General features: G+C 34.1%; 1 protein-coding gene across 1 annotated transcript in view; it reads left to right on the top strand.

Moving 5' to 3' along the window:
* The first annotated feature begins 422 nt into the window (after positions 1-422).
* Positions 423-25,353, top strand: part of LOC128211786 (uncharacterized) — a 37,368-nt gene continuing 12,437 nt past the window's right edge. The window contains exons 1-3 of the mRNA XM_052916853.1: positions 423-579; positions 3,097-3,140; positions 17,725-17,790. Of these exons, the coding sequence (XP_052772813.1) occupies positions 529-579; positions 3,097-3,140; positions 17,725-17,790 (161 nt within the window). The 5' untranslated portion in view covers positions 423-528. The remainder of the gene's footprint in view (positions 580-3,096; positions 3,141-17,724; positions 17,791-25,353) is intronic.

The following is a 25,353-nucleotide window of genomic DNA, read 5'->3' as shown; positions in this document are numbered from 1 at the left end:
TTCTTGAATGATCGGTATTGCAAAATAAATTAAATGTGAACTATAAGTTGTACTGAATTTTGACAAATTGGGGAAAAACGTGATTGCCCGATAATAAATCATTTGCGTTTTTCTCTCATCAAGCTAAAACAGTGTAAGTTGGGTAATATCGGCTCGCTCTTCTGGAAATATCTTGAGCCGTCTGCTGATTTTATGAATTATTAATGTCTTAGTCATTTTTTGTAAATTATATGTCAAGTCAAGATATTTCATACTAAGTATTCGATAGTTCTAAATTTAGACAATATGCATAGATATTATTTGAAAATTTCATTGGGTATTTCTTCATAATATTGTCCTAGTTTCAATAGAATTAGTAATAACCCAATAGTCCATTTTCGTTTTGAAATAAACAGAAACCGTACCAGTTGCTATAAATAGCTGTGACGTTGATCGGCGCTTGCGCATTGGGTTTGTTTACAACAAACGAAGTACTCTTCGTGAAGATTCTGCCGGCTGGTCGATATTCAACTATCGAAGCTGCCAAACATGGAGGGAGTTTTTATTGCGGATTATATTAAAAAGAAGAGAAGGAGGAAAGTAAGACAATTATATTTATCTTTAATAATTATCCATACTTCATTTATTTAAACTTGTATTGCATGACAGTATGTATTTAACCGTTAAATTTTGAATTCAAATCTGCATGCCGGTACATCGTTTAATGATATTCTTCTACGCACAAATGTACGTATTGATCCGGGCCTTTAATGCTGATGTAAGGAACAGATAGAGCTGGAGCGCTTTAGTTGTTGCCCTTTTTGAACATGAGTGCATTATTAACAAACAAACATGTTTGGGATGAAAAGGCTATCATAACTTACATAAAATACTTAACATCTATATGATCAAGCCGGATTCCGACACTCTCGTTTTTAAAGTGTTTAATGCATCCTGTACAAAAGTGATAACATTTATGTAGACCTAGAAGTTGCATGGACTTGTCGCTGCAATTGTGTGCGATATCAAATTCCTTTTTTGAATAGTTTCCTTAATCAGAACGTTTAAGTTGAACAACTGATATGCACTTGTAAAACTTCTTCTGATTAACCGATCTACGGAAAATGTTGAATACATGTATTTATTTGCAGTTCGTATTCAACGGTTAATAATTTATAGAGGAAAAATACTGGGGCATTTATCATTCTTGTTGATTTATGAATATTATTAACGTGCATTCGTTATAGCGAATATGTATGAAACTAACTATTGACACGGTCATAACTTGAACTCAATAAATTACTAAACATAATCATCCAACTGCATCTGAAGAAGGCAGTACTGAACTTATAAACCAAACATTGCCCTGTCATTTAGAGTATAATAACATGTAGTCTGTCATTTTTCACGCGCCCCGTTAAAGTTAACATATCGATACAAGAATGACATGCATGTACAAAACCCTTTGGGGTTTAATGATAAAACTACTCAAGACATGTTTTATTGAAAATGCTGTCCGTATTTGTTTAAACTTGAAAATTATCGTTTATACTTAAGTGAACAAATATGACTTAAAACATGTTTACTATGATAATGACATGCTCGAGGTAACGATATTATAGTTGATTTATTGCTTAGTGCTCAAACCAGTTCAGTGCCTCTATGCAGAATCGTTATATAACTTGTTGTGGGTTGATTATGTAATAGTCTGAGGTCGATTTATCACAAGGTTGAGGTTGAAAACATCTGTTTCGCTGATGGATACAATAGCATTAGTGTTCTATAAAAACTATATATTGTACTGTTTAATGTAGTACATTTGTCCTAGTCCTTGAAATGACATTAAAAAGATTCTAAACACTATTTTGTGGTTTTCACGTCCGCTTTAACCCATATACACGAGTGTATGACTGATGTTAATAACTTTAAAAAGTATTATCTGATTATTAAACATTAAATGACTCGCTACTGGTGTTTTTAATCTTTACAACAGTTTTAATTCAACCATTTCTGTATGTAATATGTCTGAGCCGATACATGTATGTATGTATTTATGTAACAATATTACTTTATTGTATAACTTTTACCGCTATCATTATTGAGTTATCGTGATGTTCTTATTACATAGAAATATAATGAAAACAGCGTCATAAGAAAGAAAATATAGGCTTTTCGCAACACGTAATGCAATTTCCCAGACAAAAATTGCAACGTTTTATGACATTGTATATTCTTCCAGTTATTAGGCTAGACGACATTTTGCTCTAGATATAAAAGAGGTCTTAAAAAGCGTAGTGATGAAAATGTAACCCAACACAGATGAGAGGTTAGCTATGTATTGGGAGATATTGTCTAAACTCGGCAGTAACATCACTTATCTATCTGTTTAACGGGTTTAAAGATAACCATAAAAAGCATATGTCAAGCATTGACAAGTATAAAGAAAGGCACTTTTTGTCTTAATAATACAAGAACGTCAATTATCTATCTTTTTTAACGGGGTTAAAGATAACCATAAAAAACATGTGCCGAACAATAAAGAAAGGCACTTTTTGTCTTCATATGACACGAACGTCAATTATCTATCTATTTAACGAGTTTAATGATAACCATAAAAAAAACACGTGCCAAGCATTGACAAGTATAAAGAAAGGCACTTTTTGGCTTAATAAGACAGGAGCGTCAATTTTTTATTTATATTGAAGGGTTTAAAGATAACCATAAAAAAGCAAATGTCGAGCATTGACGGTATAAAGTAAGACACTTAAGATATTACGATCTAATTACGTTTAAGAGTCACCATCTTACATTAAAAGCATTTTAAGGAAAGAAGTATGAATAAAATATCGTATAAATATATACATTTCAAATTTGAATTCTTAACTACATTTTGAGAAATTTAAACAGACATGTTGAGGCTAACAAAGTCGTTTTCAATGTGGCAGAAAACCCCATATAATTATGCCATCCTTATGTTTAATGTTATTGTCATAAAAGCATAAACCATGCAAGGTAAATATGACTCTAATAAGATATTTTCAATTACATGTAGCCGTAAATCATAGAATTTCATATCTATATTTGCATATAATCACACATGTGCGGTTTGATTTTCAGGGACAGTTCGAGTTTCTGGTGAAGTGGAAAGGTTACTCAACCAGGTAAGGTTTTGTGAATATCTGTCTTGTGATATAATCATTACAGGTGTCTTGTGAAATAGCTGGTATCGGCCTTTACGTTTAGAACGTTAAATTCGTGACTTGGGTATTACACAACCATCTTATGATGCTTACTCATTTTACTCATGTGGTTTGGGACACGATTTAGAAGAAAATGTTAAGGATAACGAATAATTTAATTGTCAACAAAGATTAAGGATCACGAGTCATTTAATTGTCAACAAAGATTAAGGATCACGAGTCATTTAATTGTCAACAAAGATTAAGGATCACGAGTCATTTAATTGTCAACAAAGATTAAGGATCACGAGTCATTTAATTGTCAACAAAGATTAAGGATCACGAGTCATTTAATTGTCAACAAAGATTAAGGATCACGAGTCATTTAATTGTCAACAAAGATTAAGGATCACGAATAATTTAATTGTCAACAAAGATTAAGGATCACGAGTCATTTAATTGTCAACAAAGATTAAGGATCACGAATAATTTAATTGTCAACAAAGATTAAGGATCACGAGTCATTTAATTGTCAACAAAGATTAAGGATCACGAGTCATTTAATTGTCAACAATGGTTCGAATCTTCAAAGACACTCTGACCCAATTTCATATACAAGAATTAGATTGTATTCCATTAGAAATGAAAATATTTTGTGATGAAATTGTCAGAATTCATTAAAAAAACATCGTATATTTTGATCCTTTAGTTACAAACAAATATACATGAACAGTTGAGGGAGCATAAGCATAATATATACTGAATTTTGTTTGAACTTTACGATAGAACACGAACTCCCTGATGGACGTAGAACACTTCTAATTCATGTTTTAAGATGGAAAAATATCTATTTCGAAGACGCTATGACCTTAAATAACAGTCTTCCGTGACTGTGGTTATTGCAAGACTTTTACTGCCCTCTCGACTCTTTAAGTCTCGACCTAACCGATGTTCGACGTAACCGTCGTAATTTGTTCAAGAATCACTAACTCATAAAGGTAAAATGATTTTATATGCGTCTTTATGATATGTCTCTTAGAACATATTTGCCTGTATACCTGGGTATGTTGTATAGAGTCAATCGTCCCGAGGGACCGGGGCCGGTCTCCATAAAACATATTCCAAGTCATTTCCGTACTTAAGCGGTTTTCCTAAGTTAAGTAGCTCACTTTTTACATGATATTATAACATATGTTATATGCATACGTTGCTGCGAAAAATACTAATCTTTAAATTTGACTATTCAAATTTTAGGAAATCTACTTAAGTGCAGATATGACTAATGATGTTTTATGAATAACGACCTAGGACATAATGCAAAACGTTCATGGTATAATTCATTGCGCCATTTAATGAACTTAGGCTATGCGCCATTTAATGAACTTAGGCTATATATGTATGTACTCAAGATCTCATATCAAAAGGTGGTGTACTGAAAAACACACGATTTGTGTATTTCGAACCCGGATATATTAGCCTTTCTGAAACAGAGCGTTTCCTGTGCCCTTAGTCAGAACGTTTATTTATAGTTATAGTTCATGTACTACAAATTAAGCGAATTCCTTTTAAGGGTGCGACAGCGACCGCTGGGATATTTTTGTTTCAATCTTGCTAAATATTAACTATAGGGGGTTTATCGGTTATCATTGAAACTCAGGAACGTCTCGAATGAGTGTGACGTAACAGCCACGTGGTCGAGCGGCTCAATCACGTACACCAATTAACGAAAAAGAGTGGACGAAATATTCCGGACGAAGCTCCGATTCACGCGGCTTGTTTGAGCATTAAGTTTTTGAAAAAGAGCATTGAAATTAGAAATGAGAACATTTAATGGGAAAACAAGATATGAGATGTTATAATGATAACCAATTGGACAGTTACATGATATAAGTTTTCATATTGCACCATATCACGTATAAATGTATCGCCTATCGAGCGTATAATATACATCACCGACTTTTATCGCGTGTTATATAAGAAATACGATATCAACTTAACATACATGTAAACAGTCACGCTTTTCCCAATAGCTTAGTTTAGCATTACATGAGCGGTATTACAGAACAATTTGTCTGAAATCATAATTGCATAGGCAATGTGAATCGTGACCTCAACCTGGCGTTCAATATATTCCTACTAGTATTCGATACTGACTAGACATGTTTTATGTAAGTCGAGGGCTTACTGTAAAACAGACGTAAAATCTTGTAATTTTATGTGAAGATACGATTATATCAAATGGATTGCGTAGGTTGCAAATTGGGCACGCTACGTGTGAAATATTTAACAACTATCCGTGTACATGTAATATCTGAGACATCCATATACTTAAGTATATATGTATGGGGTTTATGCTAGATCTTTTTAAAGCTGCATCCCACAGATTGACCGTTCTGACAAGGTTTTTAAATATTTTTTTGTCTTTTAATGAGTCATTTTTGCGTTAATCTCTTGAAACCAGTGATATAAGACTTCTGACTAATTATCACGTCGCAGTTGTCATATTTACGTTCGAAAGTTAATCTTTAATGGCTAAAAACGTTACAAACGCTCTTACTAACGCCCTGAGATAAATGACTTGTTTTTTTTGCATTAAAAACAATTTTGAACGTAAATATGAAACCTGCGATCGGATATACTGTAAGCAGTCTTATAACATTGGTTTCCTAAAGTTTAAGCAATCATTTACTAATTAAAAGGCAAAATTAAGAAAGTTATCAAAATGGTCAATCTGTGAGAGTGCAGCGTTAAAGGACATAGACAAGTTTTCAGTCCAATGCCATTTTATGTCGATGTGACCTTAAAGGCAATCGTTTATCATAAGATCTTCGTCAAAACCTAGGAATGAATTCCTCTAAATTAATTAAAGAATTAGTTACCAAAGCTTTGTTGATATAAACACACTGACCGAAAAACGTCAGTTATGGTTAGAAATAAATGTAAATGTAATAAAACAACACAAATCAATGATAATGAGTCGTATTTCGGAAAATCACTACCCAAACTCGTGTCTACCAAAATAATGAGAAACAAGGCACTTTTACGGGAAAAATGAACAAATAAAGTGATGAGTAAAACCGATGAATAGATGAATGGAAAAACGGTCTGAAAACGGTCTTTGTGTTATAGGGGGAGGGGGAAAGCGGTTACGCATCCCTATTTAAGAACAGCTGACGGATATGGACGGGTGACTGATTCCTAATGGCGCGGTGCCTTATTTGGAGACGCGCGTGATCTTGAGTTTATTATAGATTATCACTGCTATATTTAGTGTATTTAATCATGTCGAAGCGCGTGGTATTTATGATACATACTATTTAAGGCTTTATTTGCTTTTGAAAATGACTACGCCTTCCATTAAACGCCCGTCTTTTTATTCAGAAGTAATATAATTACTATTTAATACATGAACAATCATGGTTGTGACCATATTGAGATTAAACATCTTCTTTCGTGAACTAGTTGATAATATGTTTCATATATTTACTTTAACTATTATATATTTTACAACGATTGTGAAGGAAGCTATGATAGCTTATACTTAGTCACTCTCGTTGGCACGATGTTAACGAGAGTATGGTCTTGAGTTGTGGGGGAAACCGGAGTACCCGGAGAAAACCCACTTGTCCGGCTTGGTGACCACTTACCAAACTCACATACATTTCATATATTTAAAGAAAACAAGTGCAGCTGAAACACTGGTCTCAATTCTTGTTAGAAATACTGCAAATCACAAGTCTACCATTGAAACTTCCAGGGCAGAAACTAATTGAAAGTTAACAACGTTGACGTTAACAACGTTGTTAACTTAAAAAAGTTCCCAACGATTGGCCTAATGTTAAATACTTTTATATGTATTACTAACATGCATCTTAATCATTTAACTAGAAAATAGTTGGTCTATAGGCGCAACCTTTATATTAAAAAAACTCCCATTCAGTGTAATTACTCGGGTGACGGAAGTTAAAATCCACTGAACGTGGAGGGGGGTATTTACCATTTATATTACTTTGTTTCATTAATAAAATGGTTAGTTTCATAGGGCTTGGTCAGTGATAGTTTCCTGGTGTCGTTTTCGAAATTGAACCTTAATATAGTCAAACGATAATAAAGAAATAATAAGAATGAGTTATACACAATATTGACCGTTCACAAGTGATATTGTCTCTTAATTTGACCCGAAATCTTTTAGTGATAAAAGTTTTGTCAACATGTTTACAAACATTAAGAATACGGTTACTTTAACCTTTAGTCCTCGTCAATACTTCCATTGACCATTGAGCCGGCGGAGATTGCCGAGTTGATACGACTGACGCAACCTTATCTGGCCAAAAGGCAAGATAGCAATTAACCTGTGAGCGTATTAAGCTACTTTGAATGCCTTTTGGTATATTGGACGCTCCTGTGACGTATCGAAGTTTGATGTAAACAAATAACAAACACGTACTACAATAATATGACAAGAGCAACAACAACATTTGTTTATTTGCTACGGTTGAATCAAAGGCATTCATGGTTTATTGAATCGAAATGATGGCAACATTTATAGCAACAATAGTATAACTTTTGTACATTTGATTAATATTACATACCTGGCTATTATTATTATTGCAAAATAATGAGATGGTCAATGCTTAATATTCATGACGTATTTCGATCACAGTAACAATGAAACATTTGTTTATTGGCTATTATTGGACCAAACTATTGATATGGGAAATGTATCACATAAACATCTCGACGTAGGACGAAGACAACAACAATGAAACTTGTGTTTACGTGCTGTTGAACCAGAAGTAACTCGTATATTGGACGCATCTACGACGTGTGATAAGGGATATAATAAAAGCTTGTATTTGCTATATCAGTAGAACAAATCCATTTTGTAAGTCGATCACGCTATTTCAAGAGTTATTTTCACAACTAAATCAGAAAGAAGAGTTAATTAATACAGTCTGGCGGACAATCCTTAATAGATATATTTTATTTATTGCGTGTTTTTTTTTTTCGTATGAAGACCTAACCCTTAAACCACGTTGCTAATATGTTTCTCCGGTGGCGATCTAATTAGTATTGACTACCGTTGTTCCATCCTTCATGTAAGACGATGATGATGACAATAAAATAGGATAAATGATAAACAAGTCTGTTATACAGAAGTGACAACAGCCCTAGAAAAACACGAAAAGACCAAAGACGTAATTGTCCGCCCATCAGCCCATCGCCCATCATCGAATATCGAACCACAACAGGATGGGGGTATTGACGTCATTAAGTCCCACGATTTCTTGTTTTTGCAAAGCTGTTATCAACCGTCTCTGTAAATCGTGGATGTGAATGGATTAGGCGTATATTTACCAATATGACGTCCGCTATGGAGATCCGTATAATATATCAGAACTCATTTTCCTCAGGGATCAAAGAAGCAATTGACATTTAAAAACAGAAAAGCTGATATCTTTTCCATCGTTTTTATTCTCGATGTATTCAGAATACTGCGGTTGTGTTGGAGGTGTTTTTTACCAGATTTGCTATGTTTCCATTTCTATGCAAATTGGTTTTGAATTTCCATGACTAAAAGCTTCGACGACAAAACTCGGGTTTGACATTAATATTAAAAGTTATAAAAGAGGATTGATTCCTAAAAGGGATGGTGGAATTTCTCTGAAGGTTCCAGCTTAAAATTAAAAGTTTGTTTTACTATTGATATCTCAAAGGGCTTTAATTATCTTTGATTCTCAAAGAATTAAAGCTGCACTTTCACAAAATTTGACAACTTTTTGTCTTGATATGAGCAATTTTTGGCGTAGATATCATAAAACTTGTGATAAAAGACTGCTGACAAAAGCTCAGATCGCAGTTTTTCATATCTAAGTTCGAAAACTAATGAATTATAGTTAATAGCGTTACAAATGCTTTTTCGGCATTAAACATCAATTTACGAATGTAAACATATATAAAAAAACTGCGATTTGATCTTTTGTCAGCAGTCTAATACCACTGGTTCTCAGACATTTACGCAAATACTGCCTCATTCCATCACAAACAAATAAAAGAAGTCAAAACAGTCCATCTGTGAGAGTGCAGCTTTAGCAATTCCGGCGCTCGTTTCGGCAACCTGTCGGAGGGCGTGCTCGTTAAAGTGGGAATTAATTGAAAACACTGCAACTGTTGTTCTTTAACATTTTGTCTGTTCTTTTCATGTACACAAAAGTTTTAGAGGCTTAGTCGCGTGGCCGATCGTAAACATCAAAGCGATTCCACAGTTATAGTTGAAATACAATATTGATCATAAGGTCATTGAAAATCATTCCGAAACAGATGTCCCTTTAAAGAGAGACTTTTTGGCGCGAACATTTTCAGAACAAAGGTTGGACGACAAAAATCGATTATGAATTTAATTAGTTGTCCATGGCAGCCGTCTGCTAGCGGATGAATGTTAATATTGTTACGCTTTATGATGCATTCACCCGTACATTTCTCAGATTACGAAAAAATGGCGCAAATTGATTGATTGATATGTTCGAATTCCGCTACTGCGTACGCATTGTTTAACAGAGTTTCGTCTCGGTTTTTTTTTCTGAATTTAAAGTTATGTATTTAATAATACCATAACTCAGCGAATGACTCCAGCTAAGATTGATTACGACATCAAACTTTCCCGCGATAAACGAATCGGCAGCTTGGATTGAACATATGATTCCAGAAATAGAATTCCGATGCTATAGAGCTTTGGCATAATTTTAATTATCACTTCGTGAATTATCATTACAACTATTTTCATGACGTCGCCCGTAGTTATTAAATCAAATGAAAACGATGATAATTGTTTGTTTCAGTGTAAGATAATAATATATTTCACCGAGTCAGCGACAACAGTTTTATTTCAAGAGCGGGGTAGCCACGGGTGAAATATTTATTTTGTGTTACTGTAGAGGTAAAATGCATCGATAGTTTACACTGAAACAAACAATATATTTTTTATTATATGCCTGAAAGTGATTTAAAAGTTGATGTTAGTTTTTCAGACAAACGCGTTAAATTGTATACGAACGTTACGTCTTTTCGAAAATGACGTCGGCGAAATTGTATGTCAACCCTGTGCGCCCTGACGTTTAATTTGAAAGTGAGAGTGTGCTAAAATTTCAAAATAGTGGAAAAAGACAATATTTTATTTAACTGTTAAAACAGTTAAATATAATTTTAATTTCACTCATAAATCTCTATAAACCACCAGTAAGCATATAATAACAGTTAATTCATGTATCATTTTGATTCTTACTCAATATCGATATTATGATCTGGTAAAAAACAGCAACACTGCACGTATATCATGCAGCATTCCGTGACATTGACAATAGACAACTGTGAGATGGTATCCGAAAACACCTGCAGATACTAATAAATAAGAACGCCTCGTAGTTAAGTGATTAAAATCATGTACATGGTAATAGTTGTTGTTTCATTCGGTTTCAATAATGCGCGTAACAATAAAAACGCACGTTTTGTGGAAAAGTATCGGTTAAGTAGTTTTGCTGTCGCGAAAGTGTCAAGTAAAACAGATGATATTATATTAGACAATGAGAAAAATAGAATTAAAGAATACAACCATATCGAACAATGTCATACAGTGATATGACGTATACAGTTGATTAGCGTTGACGGTCGTTGACGTTTACGGTAATACTATAGTGACCTGCTTTTCATGAATAAATTTCTAATTTGATATGTTAACGTGAATGCAAATGAGTTAGATTAAAAATAAAACGTTACACAGCAATTTGTCGTCAAATGAATTAATTAAAACTGCCTTAATGGAATATTAAACGATATTTTACATAAAAATATTAAAATCAAATAAATCACACTGATGGAGATATTTTTCAAATGAATTATTTAAAACTAGGGGAGGGTCCAGGTTAGAACGTTAAAGGCGGCACCTTTCAGGGGCTCAACTTACATTTGTGTGTGCCCCTTTTCACAGGGACCAAAACAATGGCCTCTCAATATGATAAGTGGGAGGTGGGGGTGGGGTGGGGCTATTTTCAGTGGTGCATTGTGATATAATTTAAACGTATGTGTTTTACCATATTGACCGACCAACATTCATTCCATCTCTGTTGTAGTGAAGGGTTTAAAGATAACTATTACAAATTGTATGCCATTTTTAGACGGGGACGTCGTCTCTTATACAACAAAACACACATAATATACTAGACACCAGATGGTCCCTAAATCGGCTTAACAGTATTTCCGCAAAACAAGCCTGGAATTATCAAGACGAAGTAGTATGAGAACGATTATACATCATTTTACATGATAAATACAATATTTCGTTGCTGTCTCAACTGAGTTTACCCGTTTGAATATATCGCGTAATGCTTTCCCAGTTCATAGTGTGTATATTTAGCACTTGAAAGTAACGTGATTAGTAAAGTGACAAATTCCGACGTTATTTTTAAATTTGCTGGGATTTACGCGGTAGATAAACCCAGTAAAATTCCAATTGGAAAAATACCCCAAAACTGCGAAAAATACATGTGTCGTAAGCGATATGATACATCAGTCTTACATTAAGATTCAACGTTTTGTACACAACGATATCAATTTCAATATCAAGTTTTTGACAAATTTCGTTTCTGTATTGCAATGGTATCATCTGACGTCTAGTCGCTTTAAATACTTGGCTATTTGTGTCTCTTTAAGGGAGTGCGTCAATAAGGTAGATAATACTAGAGTGTCGCACTCAAGGCAGTATTGAATTATAACGTTCTTGTAAATTATAACGTTCTTGTAAATTATAACGTTCTTGTAAATTATAACGTTCTTGTAAAGTCATTATTACAGATATACATTTTTTTCACTATTAGTGGTGATGCTCATTTCTCCGCTAGTGAGACAGTTTGGTTGGGACGAAACAACAGACTGGGTCCGATTTCTCGAAACAACTTATACATGTTATAATACGGTTAAGCTAAGCTCAATATTTGTTCTTATATATATATATATTGTGGAAAATGTACTTTTTACTGTTTATTGAAGTTATCTGATAATCACTAAAAGCTATGTTTAAGTTTTCAAAATCAAGTTTAAGTACGACAATTTGCTTAACAAAATAAGCTGCATAAGTCTATTAAGCTTACGAAGAAACGAAGTTTCGAGATATCAGGGCCAGATGGTCATTAATTGTTTTAAGTGGGCTATTCCGCGGTTCACTCATGGGAAATGGTTAACATGGGGACATTTGCGCAAACAATAAGGAAGTGTGAACAGAAAACTAAGATAGCCTTCTGAGTACATTCTTATTCATCAGTGGTCATCGACAATTATAAATCTAACCATAGAATCACCGCCCTGGCGTATGTGAATAAATAGAAAATATGACACAGTCCTCTAAAGGGTCGTTTGTAAATAATCAAATACGGAAATATTATCATCGTTATTGTTGCTTATGTTTTAAACCTCTGGTTTCAGGAATGATTAGCCATCATCTCTCAAGGCTCATTTGACTTTAAGGATAAAAAATACATACGAGCTAGGTACAGAAAAAAACGCTATCAGTGACATTTTGGCACTTTTTAAACTTGGGAATTAATGGCCACGTGGCTATTAATCAGAAAACAGCATTTATATTTGCTATTATTTGTATCTGTTCCTAAATCATATGTTTTCTGATATATTTTAAGCCATTAACGCCAATGAGTTAAACACGACAATGCAATATTTTATGTTTTGGCATACATTAATAGTGTGCGCCTTTTAAGCTGCACTCTCACAGATTGACCGTTTTAATTTGTGGTCTTGGAATGAACCAATTTTTGTGTAAATGTCTGGAAACCAGTGATAAAAGAAGGCTGACTAGAGGTCTAATTTTGTGACGTTTTTTTAACAATTGTGACCCGTTCTTTTCTGAGTAATCTTTTATGACTGAATTGAAGGCATTGATGCCGAAATCAGCTGATTCTGAGACAAATTTAAAAAAAAAATGTCATGACTGTCAATTTGTGAGAGAGTAGTTTTAACACAAAAATATAGATCTATCATCTAACTACTTTATAATAGTTGATATTGACAATGTTTCGAGTTTCGTTCTCAATTCACTAAGCAATATAGTAATACATGTCAACAATAGCTACATTCGATCTGGTTACTCTCTGAGAGGGTACTGTTTTGTTGTATTTGTTTACCCAATACAAGGTCTGATGAATTATCATGCAGGAGGGATCGTAGACCATCTGTTTTCCTTGTTGCTAGAAAATACGCTATGCTTGTTAAACAAATCGACCTAATTCTAGTAATATTACCGCCAGCTTTTAAAGAAGCCCTGTCAGAGATTTCATGTTGGCGAATTGTTTTTATCAAAATGTGTTTAAATAAAGTTTTTTTTTGTAATTATCTGATAACATCTAAAACCTCAACTTAACTCAACTCAATATTATCTTATTATATCACAGTTTAAAAATAAGTAAATGCAAGTGAAAAAGTCAATATTACTTTACATGTGGACACGGTTACCAAGTAAACCTGGGCATATAAGTAAGCGGATGAAAAGTGCACCCGGTGTGGGTCCCGAACCTACAGCCTCCGGAACACTAGCACAGAGCTGTAACCAACTAGACTAACAGGGTGGTTGGTTCTTACCCACTCACACTACACGCTTAAATAGGTGGATTTACAATAAACGCGGCAGATATGTATTTGTTATTTCGTAAATAATGATTGAAGAAGAAATTATCGGCAAATTGAAGCATTTGCTTTCATATTTGAAAACGTTTGTGAACAAAACATCTAGTATCTGATCATCATCGGACTGCTTTCCATTGTTACAAGCAGTAATTTTATGTTTAACGTTAAGTTAAAAGCATATGGTATCTGACACTAAAAAAGTGAGTAAGTTTCTTTAAAGATTTAAACTGGTTGTCAATAACAGGTGGTTGCTAATCCATTGATTGTCATTTGTAATCGCCTGTAATATGTGCCGTGTTATTATGTTGCTACTCCAACAAGGTAATTACTAATTACTAATCCGTTGTTATGACTAGAACACAGTGCAGTCAAGTCAAGTCAGTATTTAATTAGCCCAATACATGAAGAATATTGTCATTAGTATCGTACAAACAAACAGACATCGTTGTAAAATAAGATCGTATAATAATTTACAGTAGTTCAATATTAATTATAATCTTAAAGCGAAAAGTATGCAAATGAAATGGCTAAAAGCCGATCGGTTTTAGATTAGAACACAATTAAAACTTCTTTTTATTCTAATAGATGGTTAAATATAAGTCTTTTGCAAGGCTTAAATTGTAAAAAAAGGTTTAAAACTTACACCAATGGCCATTTTAGATGCAAGTTAAGTAATTCCAGCATGACCAAATGTGTGGGATCTACTAATCCTGGGTGGGGGAATGGTATGTTAAATGCAAATGCCGTGTGGGTTTGATATCTCGCCAAATAATGTCGAAAAATTCTACATGACTGTATTTAAACATGTTTTTATCTATGTGGGGTTTCGTAATTAACTTCTCAATCACTAAAAAATTGGGACAAAAACCGCTAGGTATTTCATTTCCATCCATCAAAGTGTCTTAATCATGGTACGTGCACAAAGCTCATACTCGGAGCTTAATGTAAAACTACTGTAACTTCATATACCAGTTTAAGGCGGTCAGAATAGTCTTGAACTCAACTCGGACAACGATCAATTACATGGTTATTTTAGCCTTATAAATACAATGTTCGACATTATAATAAAAAAACAGGTGATGTTTTAGCATCATTATTTTTTTTTCAATTGATATTTTAGTTGGTGTTGTTAACTTAATGTGAAATGTAGCACGTTTTTTTTTCCTTCGTTCATAAAATAAAACTGACGATGTAAGTTTGTAAGAAAGTTAATTCTTCTATAAAGAGAAATAATGCTTCATTTGCACTGAGACATTAAGACACAATTGGTTAAAAATGAAACGAATGTCTTTTTCTTTCCTTATATATTACACCCCCCGCCCCCAATAGTTATACGACAAAAAACATTATGGTATCAAATCAGTTATTTATTCGTAGAATCTAATTCGTTTTATATTCGTAGAATCTGGTTACCAATCTGTTACGGACGAAAGGCACATGACAAGTTATCATTTAGAATATTGCGAAACTTGTTTTTTTTTCTAGATGTACGATAAGTGATGTCAATAGTTTGCTGTATTTTTTCCACCGGGCATAAAAAATGAAGCATGCTTTCAATAGGGACGAGCCGTGCTTTGAATAGAGACGAGCCGTGCTTTAAACCGGATATGCGTTTTTAATGAAGATCGTTTTCTTGGTTTTGAGTACAAGCTTTCGAAATTGGATACAATTTAAAGTGTGCTCTCAATGACAAGTTCGTAAGGTATTACGATACCATCTACGGAAGCCTTAGTTAAGTACAATATGAAGGGCGTATGTGTTATGTATTTTAAGTAATTGTTATTGTTTCTTATTGCTGTACTTAACCACAAAATCTGCATAAGCCGGGAGCTGCCCTTCTTCCGATTTAATTGTTTAGTAAGCCAAATTTTAAAAAATATCTTCTTAGTGTATGCGCGAATGTCTCTTTACTAGCTAGCATGTTATTACGAACCGCCGAAATCAATAACTAAAATAAAATTAGAACTTTATGGAACTTTGAAATGAGTAAGTCAAATTCAAATAAGAGTTTCTTAGTGTTTGTGCAAATGTCTCTCCACTAGCTAGCATGTAATTACGAACCGCCGAAAAAGAAGTAGAACTAATTGGAACTTTGGGTTTAGTGAGTCTTATCCAATTAAAAGTGTTCTAGTGTTTGCGCGAATGTCTCTCCACTAGCTAGCATGTCAGTTCGAACCGCCGAAAGAAGAACAAAAACTGATTTGAACTTTGAGTCTAGTGTGTCAAATTCAAATCAACCATGTCAGCACAAACGCCGAAAAAATAATAATAAAAAAACACTGATTGGAACTTTGGTGGTCGTTTTCGTCGGAGATTTCTTATGATGCACTAAAATTCTGTTCGGTAATCCCATTTGCGGATAAATAAGCCTAAATAATAAAATAAAGGGTAAGTTTTATTTGTCTGCGTCTGCTCTATAAAAGAAAACAAAACAGAGATATAAGTCAAATTGAGATCACAGTTTCGCGCAAATACGTGACATAAATAAGAGCACGTACGCATAAACCATACGTACGTGATAAAAGACTTAAATCTTAACGTACGATAACAATGTAAATAAACAAATAAACGTAAACAAATACACGTGAACTATAACTAGATAAGTAGTGTTTTATCGTTACCAACGTTAGCTTTTCAATACATGTCTTAGCAACAAAATAACATGACATTGTTACATGTAAAACCATCGATCTTCAATACTATGGCAACATATGATTTAAACAAACATATATAAATGTATAACAACAGGACGGCTCATTTAATTGAATAACAGAAAAGTGGGTCAACGAGGGAAATCGCAACGCGAATATCGATACAATAATAGTAGTGTGTTTACACTGATCACCAACTCTTCTCTCTCTCGTGACCTTGCACTCGGTTTCAACCCAAACCTGTTTACCAATCGCTCGCGTGGAGGCACTGAAGCGGAACAGTCCTCCTGACCTGGGTTGTTTTTATTTCAACTCATTAACTGAGTTTATGTAAGGTTAAGTAGATATTGTTTACGATATGTTATTGATTTACCAATGCAGTTTGATACGTTTGTGTTTATATTTTGAGTTTAAGAGTCAATATATCAGATTTCTGTGTATGCACAATGGCTAAATTGAAGGAGGTGAAGTGCTTTAATATCACGTTCAAACAAAACATTTAGAAACATGAGCTATGGTGATATAGAATGAATTCGTAACATCTGTCCTTGACCAGGCAATATAGGTTGTTGTTTATCGATTCAAATCAGATCTATGAGGCAAAACTTGTATTGAGCGACCATCTAATATGACTGTCTTTTTTGTACTAACTATATAAGTATCGATGTTGTTTTGAAATCCGCCATAATTCTAAGACACATTAATTATGTGATATTTAGTCGTATTAATGTTGCTGAATTCATGGCCACTAATTCTGCGATGACACAGATACAAGACCGACTTAGACAGTTCAAACTATACATTTGCATATACATTTGATTTTTTTCTTTTTCATAAAATTTATTCATATAAAACTAACTAACATGAGGGTGGGGTGTAGAGAGCCCCAACAAACATGCATCAAGAAATCACATTAACAGAACTTGCTTAAAAATCATACTGAATTAAATTTCAGTCTGAAAGTTGTTTTTGCAATAAGATGGGCCTTTGTTTTGCGTCACATCATGACATCATGGTCACTTCATGACGTTATTATTACGGATACCTTATTGGAGTAAGCGCGTGATTCTAAATCGGACGTTATGATTGGTTATACAATGATATTCAGACAGTTCTATTAACATTGTTTTCATTGGCTGTTCAATCTTTTCTCACGAATTGTACTTTGGATATATGCATGCTCAGACTGTTTGTTAACTGTATTTTCATTGGTTGTTTGTGTTTTTCAGGCACTGCACGTGGGAACCGGAGGAAAATATACTCGATGTGTCTCTTATACACCAGTTCGACGAGGAGTGAGTACTTTTGTCAAATAGTAAAATATTGTAAAATGTCTGATGTATTTACGTTAGAATTTATTATAACCTACACGTTCTTCAAATAAAATCGCCTAATGCCTTCAAAAAGTACATTGTCTTTATAAATTGCAGTTTGTCATGTTAAGTAACCCGCATATTAAATGAAAATATATATATAATAAAAGACACTTCACTTAGGAATGGCTCGCTTGACGTTCATTGAGTGTTCAAGTGTTATGATCTAATTATTACAACGTCAATGACGTCATAGTAAACTACACTGACGTTTGTATATAGATATTCTTAACTGCCGCTATACAGCATTTGTACGTCATAGACATAAACATTAATTAACATGACTTAATGTGTTAATTTCTATGCCGTTAATTTTTACATGCCTTTTGAGTGCTTAAAAAACCCCAGCCATTGACTATATACTTAGTTAATTAATTATTTTTGCCCATTTGTGGTTGTTGACGTTTGATGTATGTGCACGAGTGTGTTGCATATGTGCTAGAACATCATTAATTTCGATTAAAGAACGCTTCAATATGTCAGAATGTACTTGTGATCTTCATTCAAAGCAATGAAGGCAAATGGCCTTTTAGGAATTGATAAATTAATTATTTAATTTATTCACTAATCACAAAGTTAACATAGTTGTTTTGTCGGCAAAACATCTTTCTTCAAGCCTTTTAATTAAGAGTTTCACTTGACATTGAACAACCACAATTGTGATAAACAGTCCAAACTCGCTATGTCGATCTCTGATATTTCGATTTTCCTGTTATGTCGAACTTTTCACCCAATCACAAATTTATTCCTTCTTTTTCTATATATGATATAATATAATTCCGCTTATATCAATTTTTCTATCTCGATTCTTTTCGCTATATTTCAGTCCCTGGGGTCGAATTTCTCACATTTTCTGTGTTCTTTATGTTGAACTGTATGTGCGAAAAAATCATTAAGGTTTGCAGTATGTTGCTGTATTACGTGCGCTGAGGTCATTTTGCACGTGCGGTTAATCATATTCTATTCGGTGTTATGCTACTCGCATTGTTTTCCCCGGAAACTACTGTGAAAGATAAACACGTAAAACACCAATGCTGACCTTTCCATTTCTCCAGTTTCCACTTATCAGAAATTGTGGTGTTACACCTTTTTAAAATCTTTGCGTTTTTGCGGTTAAGAGTGCATGGGCGTATACTTTTCTTTCAATTTCTGAGCGACTGAGTTTTTTTCTGCAACAATTTGTCTCAGATGCATAAACAGGTTTTCAAATAGTTGGGAATGTTGGTTTCTGAATAATTATATTCATTTGAACATGTATTCATTAGAGCAGCTGACGTAAATAGCCTATGTAATATTTGATTTAATACTTCTTCAATGCATTGCAATCTGAGAAATCATACTAATATTTATCTTCAAACTGCATAAATACTGAGTTTTAAAAGAATAATTATGCAAAGTTTTGTGTAAGAATGTCATGGGTTTTTTTATTTAGCAAACGAATTTACGTATTTAAAGGATCATACAAACAAAGGTACGATGGCAAACAGATGATATGTGTGATTTTTGTTTATCTCGTGGCCACGTGTAACTTACGTACATACTTACCTAATGGCCACGACTTACGGTCTCGTTCCAACGACTTTGTTATCTTTTTGCCAGCACATACTTTATCGTTCTGACGACGTTGTTATCTCGTGACCACGTCTTACTTACCCGTTCCCACGACTTCGTGGTTCTTGGCCACTGTTTCGATGTTTATCTCGGGTCCACGATTTACCATCTCGTTCCAACGACTTAGTCATCAGGTGGCCACGACTGACCATCTCGTTCCAACGACTTATTTATATCGGGTCCACGATTTACCATCTTGTTTTTACGACTTAGTTTTTCATGGCCACGACTTACCGTCTCGTTCCAACGACTTATTTATATCGGGTCCACGATTTACGATCTCGTTTTTACGACTTAGTTTTTCATGGCCACGACTTACGTCTCGTTCCAACGACTTAGTCATCTCGGGTCCACGATTTACAATCTCGTTTCCACGACTTAGTTTTTCATGGCCACGACTTTGCGTCTCGTTCCAACGACTTATTTATATCGGGTCCACGATTTACCATCTCGTTTTTACGACTTAGTTTTTCATGGCCACGACTTACCTTCTCGTTCCAACGACTTAGTTATCTCGTGTCCACGATTTACCATCTCGTTTTTACGACTTAGTTTTTCATGGCCACGACTTACCGTCTCGTTCCAACGACTAAGTTATCTCGTGGCCACGATTTACCATTTCGTTTTTACGACTAAATGTGTCATGGCAACGACTTGCTGTCTTGTACCAGGAGCGAGATAATACGTATGGATAAACAACCTCACGCATCCAAAGTTTTGCACCTTGATAACTAGTCATACAAATGGCATACAAACCTGTTGTCGAGTTATTCGCTTTATTGCTGAACTGTCTGATTATGTCTGATTAAGTTCATATTTCAAAAGTTCAGGAAGCCAATCTTCTTTAAGCAAGCGTCTCAGAAAACAACAACTGAAGGTCAATTTCGAGAAACGTATTAAAATGGACATCTGCGTCTCTAAATATTACCATAAGGCCACAATTCTAGACGTTTCCCTATACCCATGTTTGATATTCATATACAGTTGAACCTCGTTGGCTCGAACTCCTAAGAACCGGCGAAAATACCTCGAGCCTCGAAAATATTCGAGCCAAGCAGGAATGCTTACTTCCAATATTAAGAAATCGGTCCTTTACATCCACTTCGAACCAACGAGGAATTCGAGACAAGCGAGTTCGAGCCAACGGGGTTCAAATGTATACATATCGGTATGTAGGTAGTTTTGTTGCTTAAATCAGTACAAAAGAAAAACAATTATCCTTAAAAAATACTTTCGGGTCGCTTGTATTTTGAGTTTACGGGGATTTTTCCCTCAATTTTTTTTATTCATGGCGGCGTGGGTTTTTCACGTTTCTTCTTCACATCATACAGCTGGTGATTGACACTTAAAAGGGGGGAATGTGAATCGTGAATATATAAGTTCCCTTGGCCGATTGGCTTTTACGTAAGGATAGGTGGTTATTCAGAAATTAACGCCACTTCCTTGTTTGTTTACATCGGATGTGACCCGTGATGACCCATGTGAGAACCCCTTTTATTTTAGTCACGTGATTTCTCACCCGTCATTGACCGATAAACTTTAACGTTAAGGATAGGTAAACCATTGATGCAAATATACTGGCCACCTTTCTGGACACAATTTCTCCTTCAATTATGCTATGACGTACAACATGGACTCTCTGTTGCCCATAGCGATAAATTCACCAATAATGTTTTGTATTTTATATATGTTGATTGTCGAAGAAGAGATTTCAGTACCAGATGTTACATCAATTCGATGATTTCCTATTGGACTATTCAATTCTAGACATTAGTCAGACTTTTGCTGATGTAGTTTCCAACGAATGACTAAGAAAATACTGAATCACTCTTCCTGCCTAATAATTTCCTTTTAAATGGCCCCAGACGATGACTCCTCAAATTTATGTATTTCTAAGAGCTCTCTGTATATATCTCATGAAGAGGAAATTTGTGTTGTCCATATAATTATCATGTTACCACTTCGTCTAAACTTTCACTTAGCTCAAGTGTATTTAATTAATATATCCATTATAAATATGAATATAAAGAACTGATTAAAGTTATACTCGTATTTATAATCAATATAACAAACATAAAATTTGAAATATAAACTTTTTACTACTTACTTAACTTACTAAATAATTCAGTTATTGAAAATATTAATTACTAATAACAAAATTGTAACCGTGTATTTAATAGCTGAAAACGCACGAATATTAAATGACTGGTGGGTCCTAAAAGACTTACAGGGATCAACTATCGTCTCATAAGGTAGAAATACCGTGTTTTCTGCACATTTCATTCAAATTTAGCACAGAATCCTTCATAAGAACTATTGTTTTCAATATTTTCTCATCCCTTTAAAACAATAGTATTATTTGCGGTAATGCTTAATTGGGAGTAAGAGTGCATCTTTAAATTGTTCAGATCCTACGATCTAAGATAACTTAATAAACGCGAACTGTCTTTTCCTCAAAAGGCTTGCTTTAATTTTTGATGAGGCGAACAAGAGTCTTTCACTTTTTATAAAATGGCAGACATTTTCCAGACACAACAGTCCCTGCAGTGTCATCGCGTGATTAAGCGAAATAATCCGGTGACGTCATCAAGAGATAAAATGATAAAACATCCCATATATAGACATGAAGTAGCGCATATACGGCTTTAATCAAGACAGTTTAAAACAGCTTTGTGAGTTAGACCACATCATTATTGATGTTAATATGTTATAATATATATTACCTATTAATATAAAACGCCGATATATATTGTTTTCTATTGACTGATTCTTTCTTGGAGTATATGATGGGCCTTCGCTATTGACTGAATTTTCTTGACGTAAATAATAGACCTTTGACATTTAGCAACACAATGTTGTTTCAAATGGCTGTTTCTTTTGCTAAGGCCTAGAAGATATATATCAGGGATTCAGGATTTCGCGTTGGGGATGGCCGCACTTTAGAAATGCAACAAAGAACGTACGTTCGCTTCCCAAAGAATACCGGAACAATATATGGCTTTAATTGGTTAATTGGGGCTTGAAATCGCCCCAAGGAAATATTGAGAGATTTTAGTCTGAAATATGGTATCATTTTCATTTTAGATCGGGGGGGGGGGGGGGGGGGGGGCGCCGGTCGAGCCCCCGTCTTAAGCCGCTAGTGTATTTGTGTAGTTCTTTTATAATCTAAACATAGGGTAGATGAGTATGCAGCACTCGACATTCTAAAATAGGTTATATATATATATATATTAGAATGTCGAATATATGACATATAGTTGTAAGCGGCGTTCGATTTTTATATGAACGAGAAGGAAGCTAAGTTAAGTCAACGATACATTGTATTTAAAGTAATTTAAACATGTAAATACATGTTACTCTTGAATGGCTGTTATCTTTAAGGACGGAAATGATTGCTTAAGTATTTCTCTCTTTTTGTACAAATGCCAATACGAATAAAAACCAATTGCTAATGATCTTTTAAAGGAATTGCGTCTGTGTAATAAAGGGGACTGTCTTGCCAGGGAACGTTTGAAAAAAAATACACACAAATTAAATATTTTTTTCATTGCCTTCGGTTGAATATCTTATAAGTGTCACATATTAAATTTACAGTTTTGCATGCAAACTCAAAAACTCGAACGTTCCTTGAATTGATAAGATGACTCCGCATTCGGAACACCTCGGCCATTTTCCATCGAAAACAACCTCGGGTGTATGCCGGTACATTGGTAGAAGTAGTTCGTGAAAATTTGAATAATGATATTCAATTGAATTGTTTAAACGAGTAATTTGTATAACTAAGTAAAACTGATCCCCATATAAGTCTTTAATTGCATAAATAGTAAAGATTTCCAAGAATAAAGGCAGAACGTTTAACTGCTCAATCGAAAATACTACGCGATCTACTTGTTGCGCAGTTAAATGTAAAGATTTATGACATTGTGAACCGTCAATATACAACCGAGGTTAACTTCGATGGAAAATGACCGAGGTGTACCGAATGATGACACCGAATGGATGCCATTTTCCTTAAAAGGTTCAAGTTCAGTATGTTCATTTTACAGCGCGCCAAATAATTTATAGTCTGTTTTCATTATCTAGCGATTGTATGCAAACAACCATTAAACACTTTGAATTGTCGAGAGATAATTCGCATTAGACTTCATGAGTAATTTTCCGGCATAGATGACTGTTGCTCATACAATTATAATGTCTTTGACAATGATATCTCGTGTCTGGAATCGACAATTGCAGGTCACAACAAATTAATCACTAAAGCACGTACACTCTTGTATTGTCATGCGTAAAATAAATTCTAAAACAGGTCCGGCCAGTATCACGCACGTGGTGATTCACACTTTCAGGAAAAGGTTAATGGCATAATAACTGTTTTAGTAAGTGAACTGCAATTGATATTTCTGTCTAGACATGCCTCTGTCACTTATGTAGACTGTCAAATACGCACGAGTACACGTGCGCGTAGTAGTTTAGAAAGGGGGCCAGGTTCACGAAAAACATATTTTCCCGCTAAAAATCCTACCGTTTGATTTGACAGTGATAATAAACTATAGTAACATGGCATGAAGTAACATTTTAATGATGAAGAATGGACGGAATGAGAGGAACGAACGAGCCCTTCTTGTTTATTAAAATATTACTTCAGGACATCTAACAGTCTTAGAATACTACCTCATTGGCTGATACATTGTCAACGCAAAATCTGACGTAATGTGTGTATATCGGATGAGTGGCAATAGTCGGACCTTTAAAGCTGCACTCTCACGGATTGAACGTTTTGACAATGTTTTTTATTTTTTGTATTGGAACAAGCCAAATTTTGCGAAACTCCATGGAAACCAGTTAAATAAGACTGCTGACAATAACTTAGATCGCAGATTTTTATATGTAAGTTCAAAAATTGATGTTTTATGCACTTTTCTTAAACCGTTTGTAACGGTTTAAGATATAAAACATAAATTTTCGAACTGAAATATGAACATCTGCGATCTGATCTTCTGTCAGATACCTTACATCATTGGTTTGCAGATATTAAGCAAACATTTGCTCTTTCCAAGACAAAAATAAAAAAGTTGTAAAATTTTTTAAATCTGTGAGAGTGCAGTTTTAAACGCCCGCGAAAGTTAAGATTCCTAATAGTTAAGCCTAGTACTTAATGATTGCATTTTTATTGGCTGAAGATGTAAGTTGTATTCTTATTATCAGGTGACTGAAAGTCTTTGCTTCGCTTGTAAATGACTAAAAACAAAAATATTTGAAAGTTATTAATATTATGCACGTGCGCATATCTCGTGCTGTTACTTATATCGCCAGTAAATCTAGCTTAATTACCTACAGTTAATACGACATGTGACATGTTCTGAAGTTCATTTAAGTATGCAGTCTTACTCCCAAATAAGATTTACCACAGTTAATACGAAGGTTTAGAAATTAAAATATTAAATCAAAAAGGATGAATGAATGACATAAACAATTGTTATTATAAAGGATACCGAGTTTAATTTGAAAGAAATGTGCTGAAAACACGGTATTTCTACCTTATGAAACGAAAGCAGACTACAGTGTATCTTTTAGCACTCACAAATCATTTAATATTAATGCGTTTTCAGCTATTAAATACACGGTTACAATCTTGTTATCAGTAATTAATATTTTCCATAAATGCAATATTATTTTATAAGTAGTGAAAAGTGTATCACTCAAAATTAATGTTTGTTATACATGTGTATGTTTTTTGTTTTTGAATAAGAGTGTCACTAATTAATAGAAAAATAATGCGTTGATCTACATGAGTGCTGAAGTCAGCATGTGTCAATTTAAAACCATGATAATAACCACATACGGTAATCATTTTAGTGATATTTTCCGACAATA

Source organism: Mya arenaria, chromosome 2, assembly GCF_026914265.1.
Source record: "Mya arenaria isolate MELC-2E11 chromosome 2, ASM2691426v1".
NCBI lineage: Eukaryota > Metazoa > Mollusca > Bivalvia > Myida > Myidae > Mya > Mya arenaria.
The sequence above is the reverse complement of the archived record's forward strand: the minus strand, read 5'-3'. Positions and strand labels throughout refer to the sequence as shown.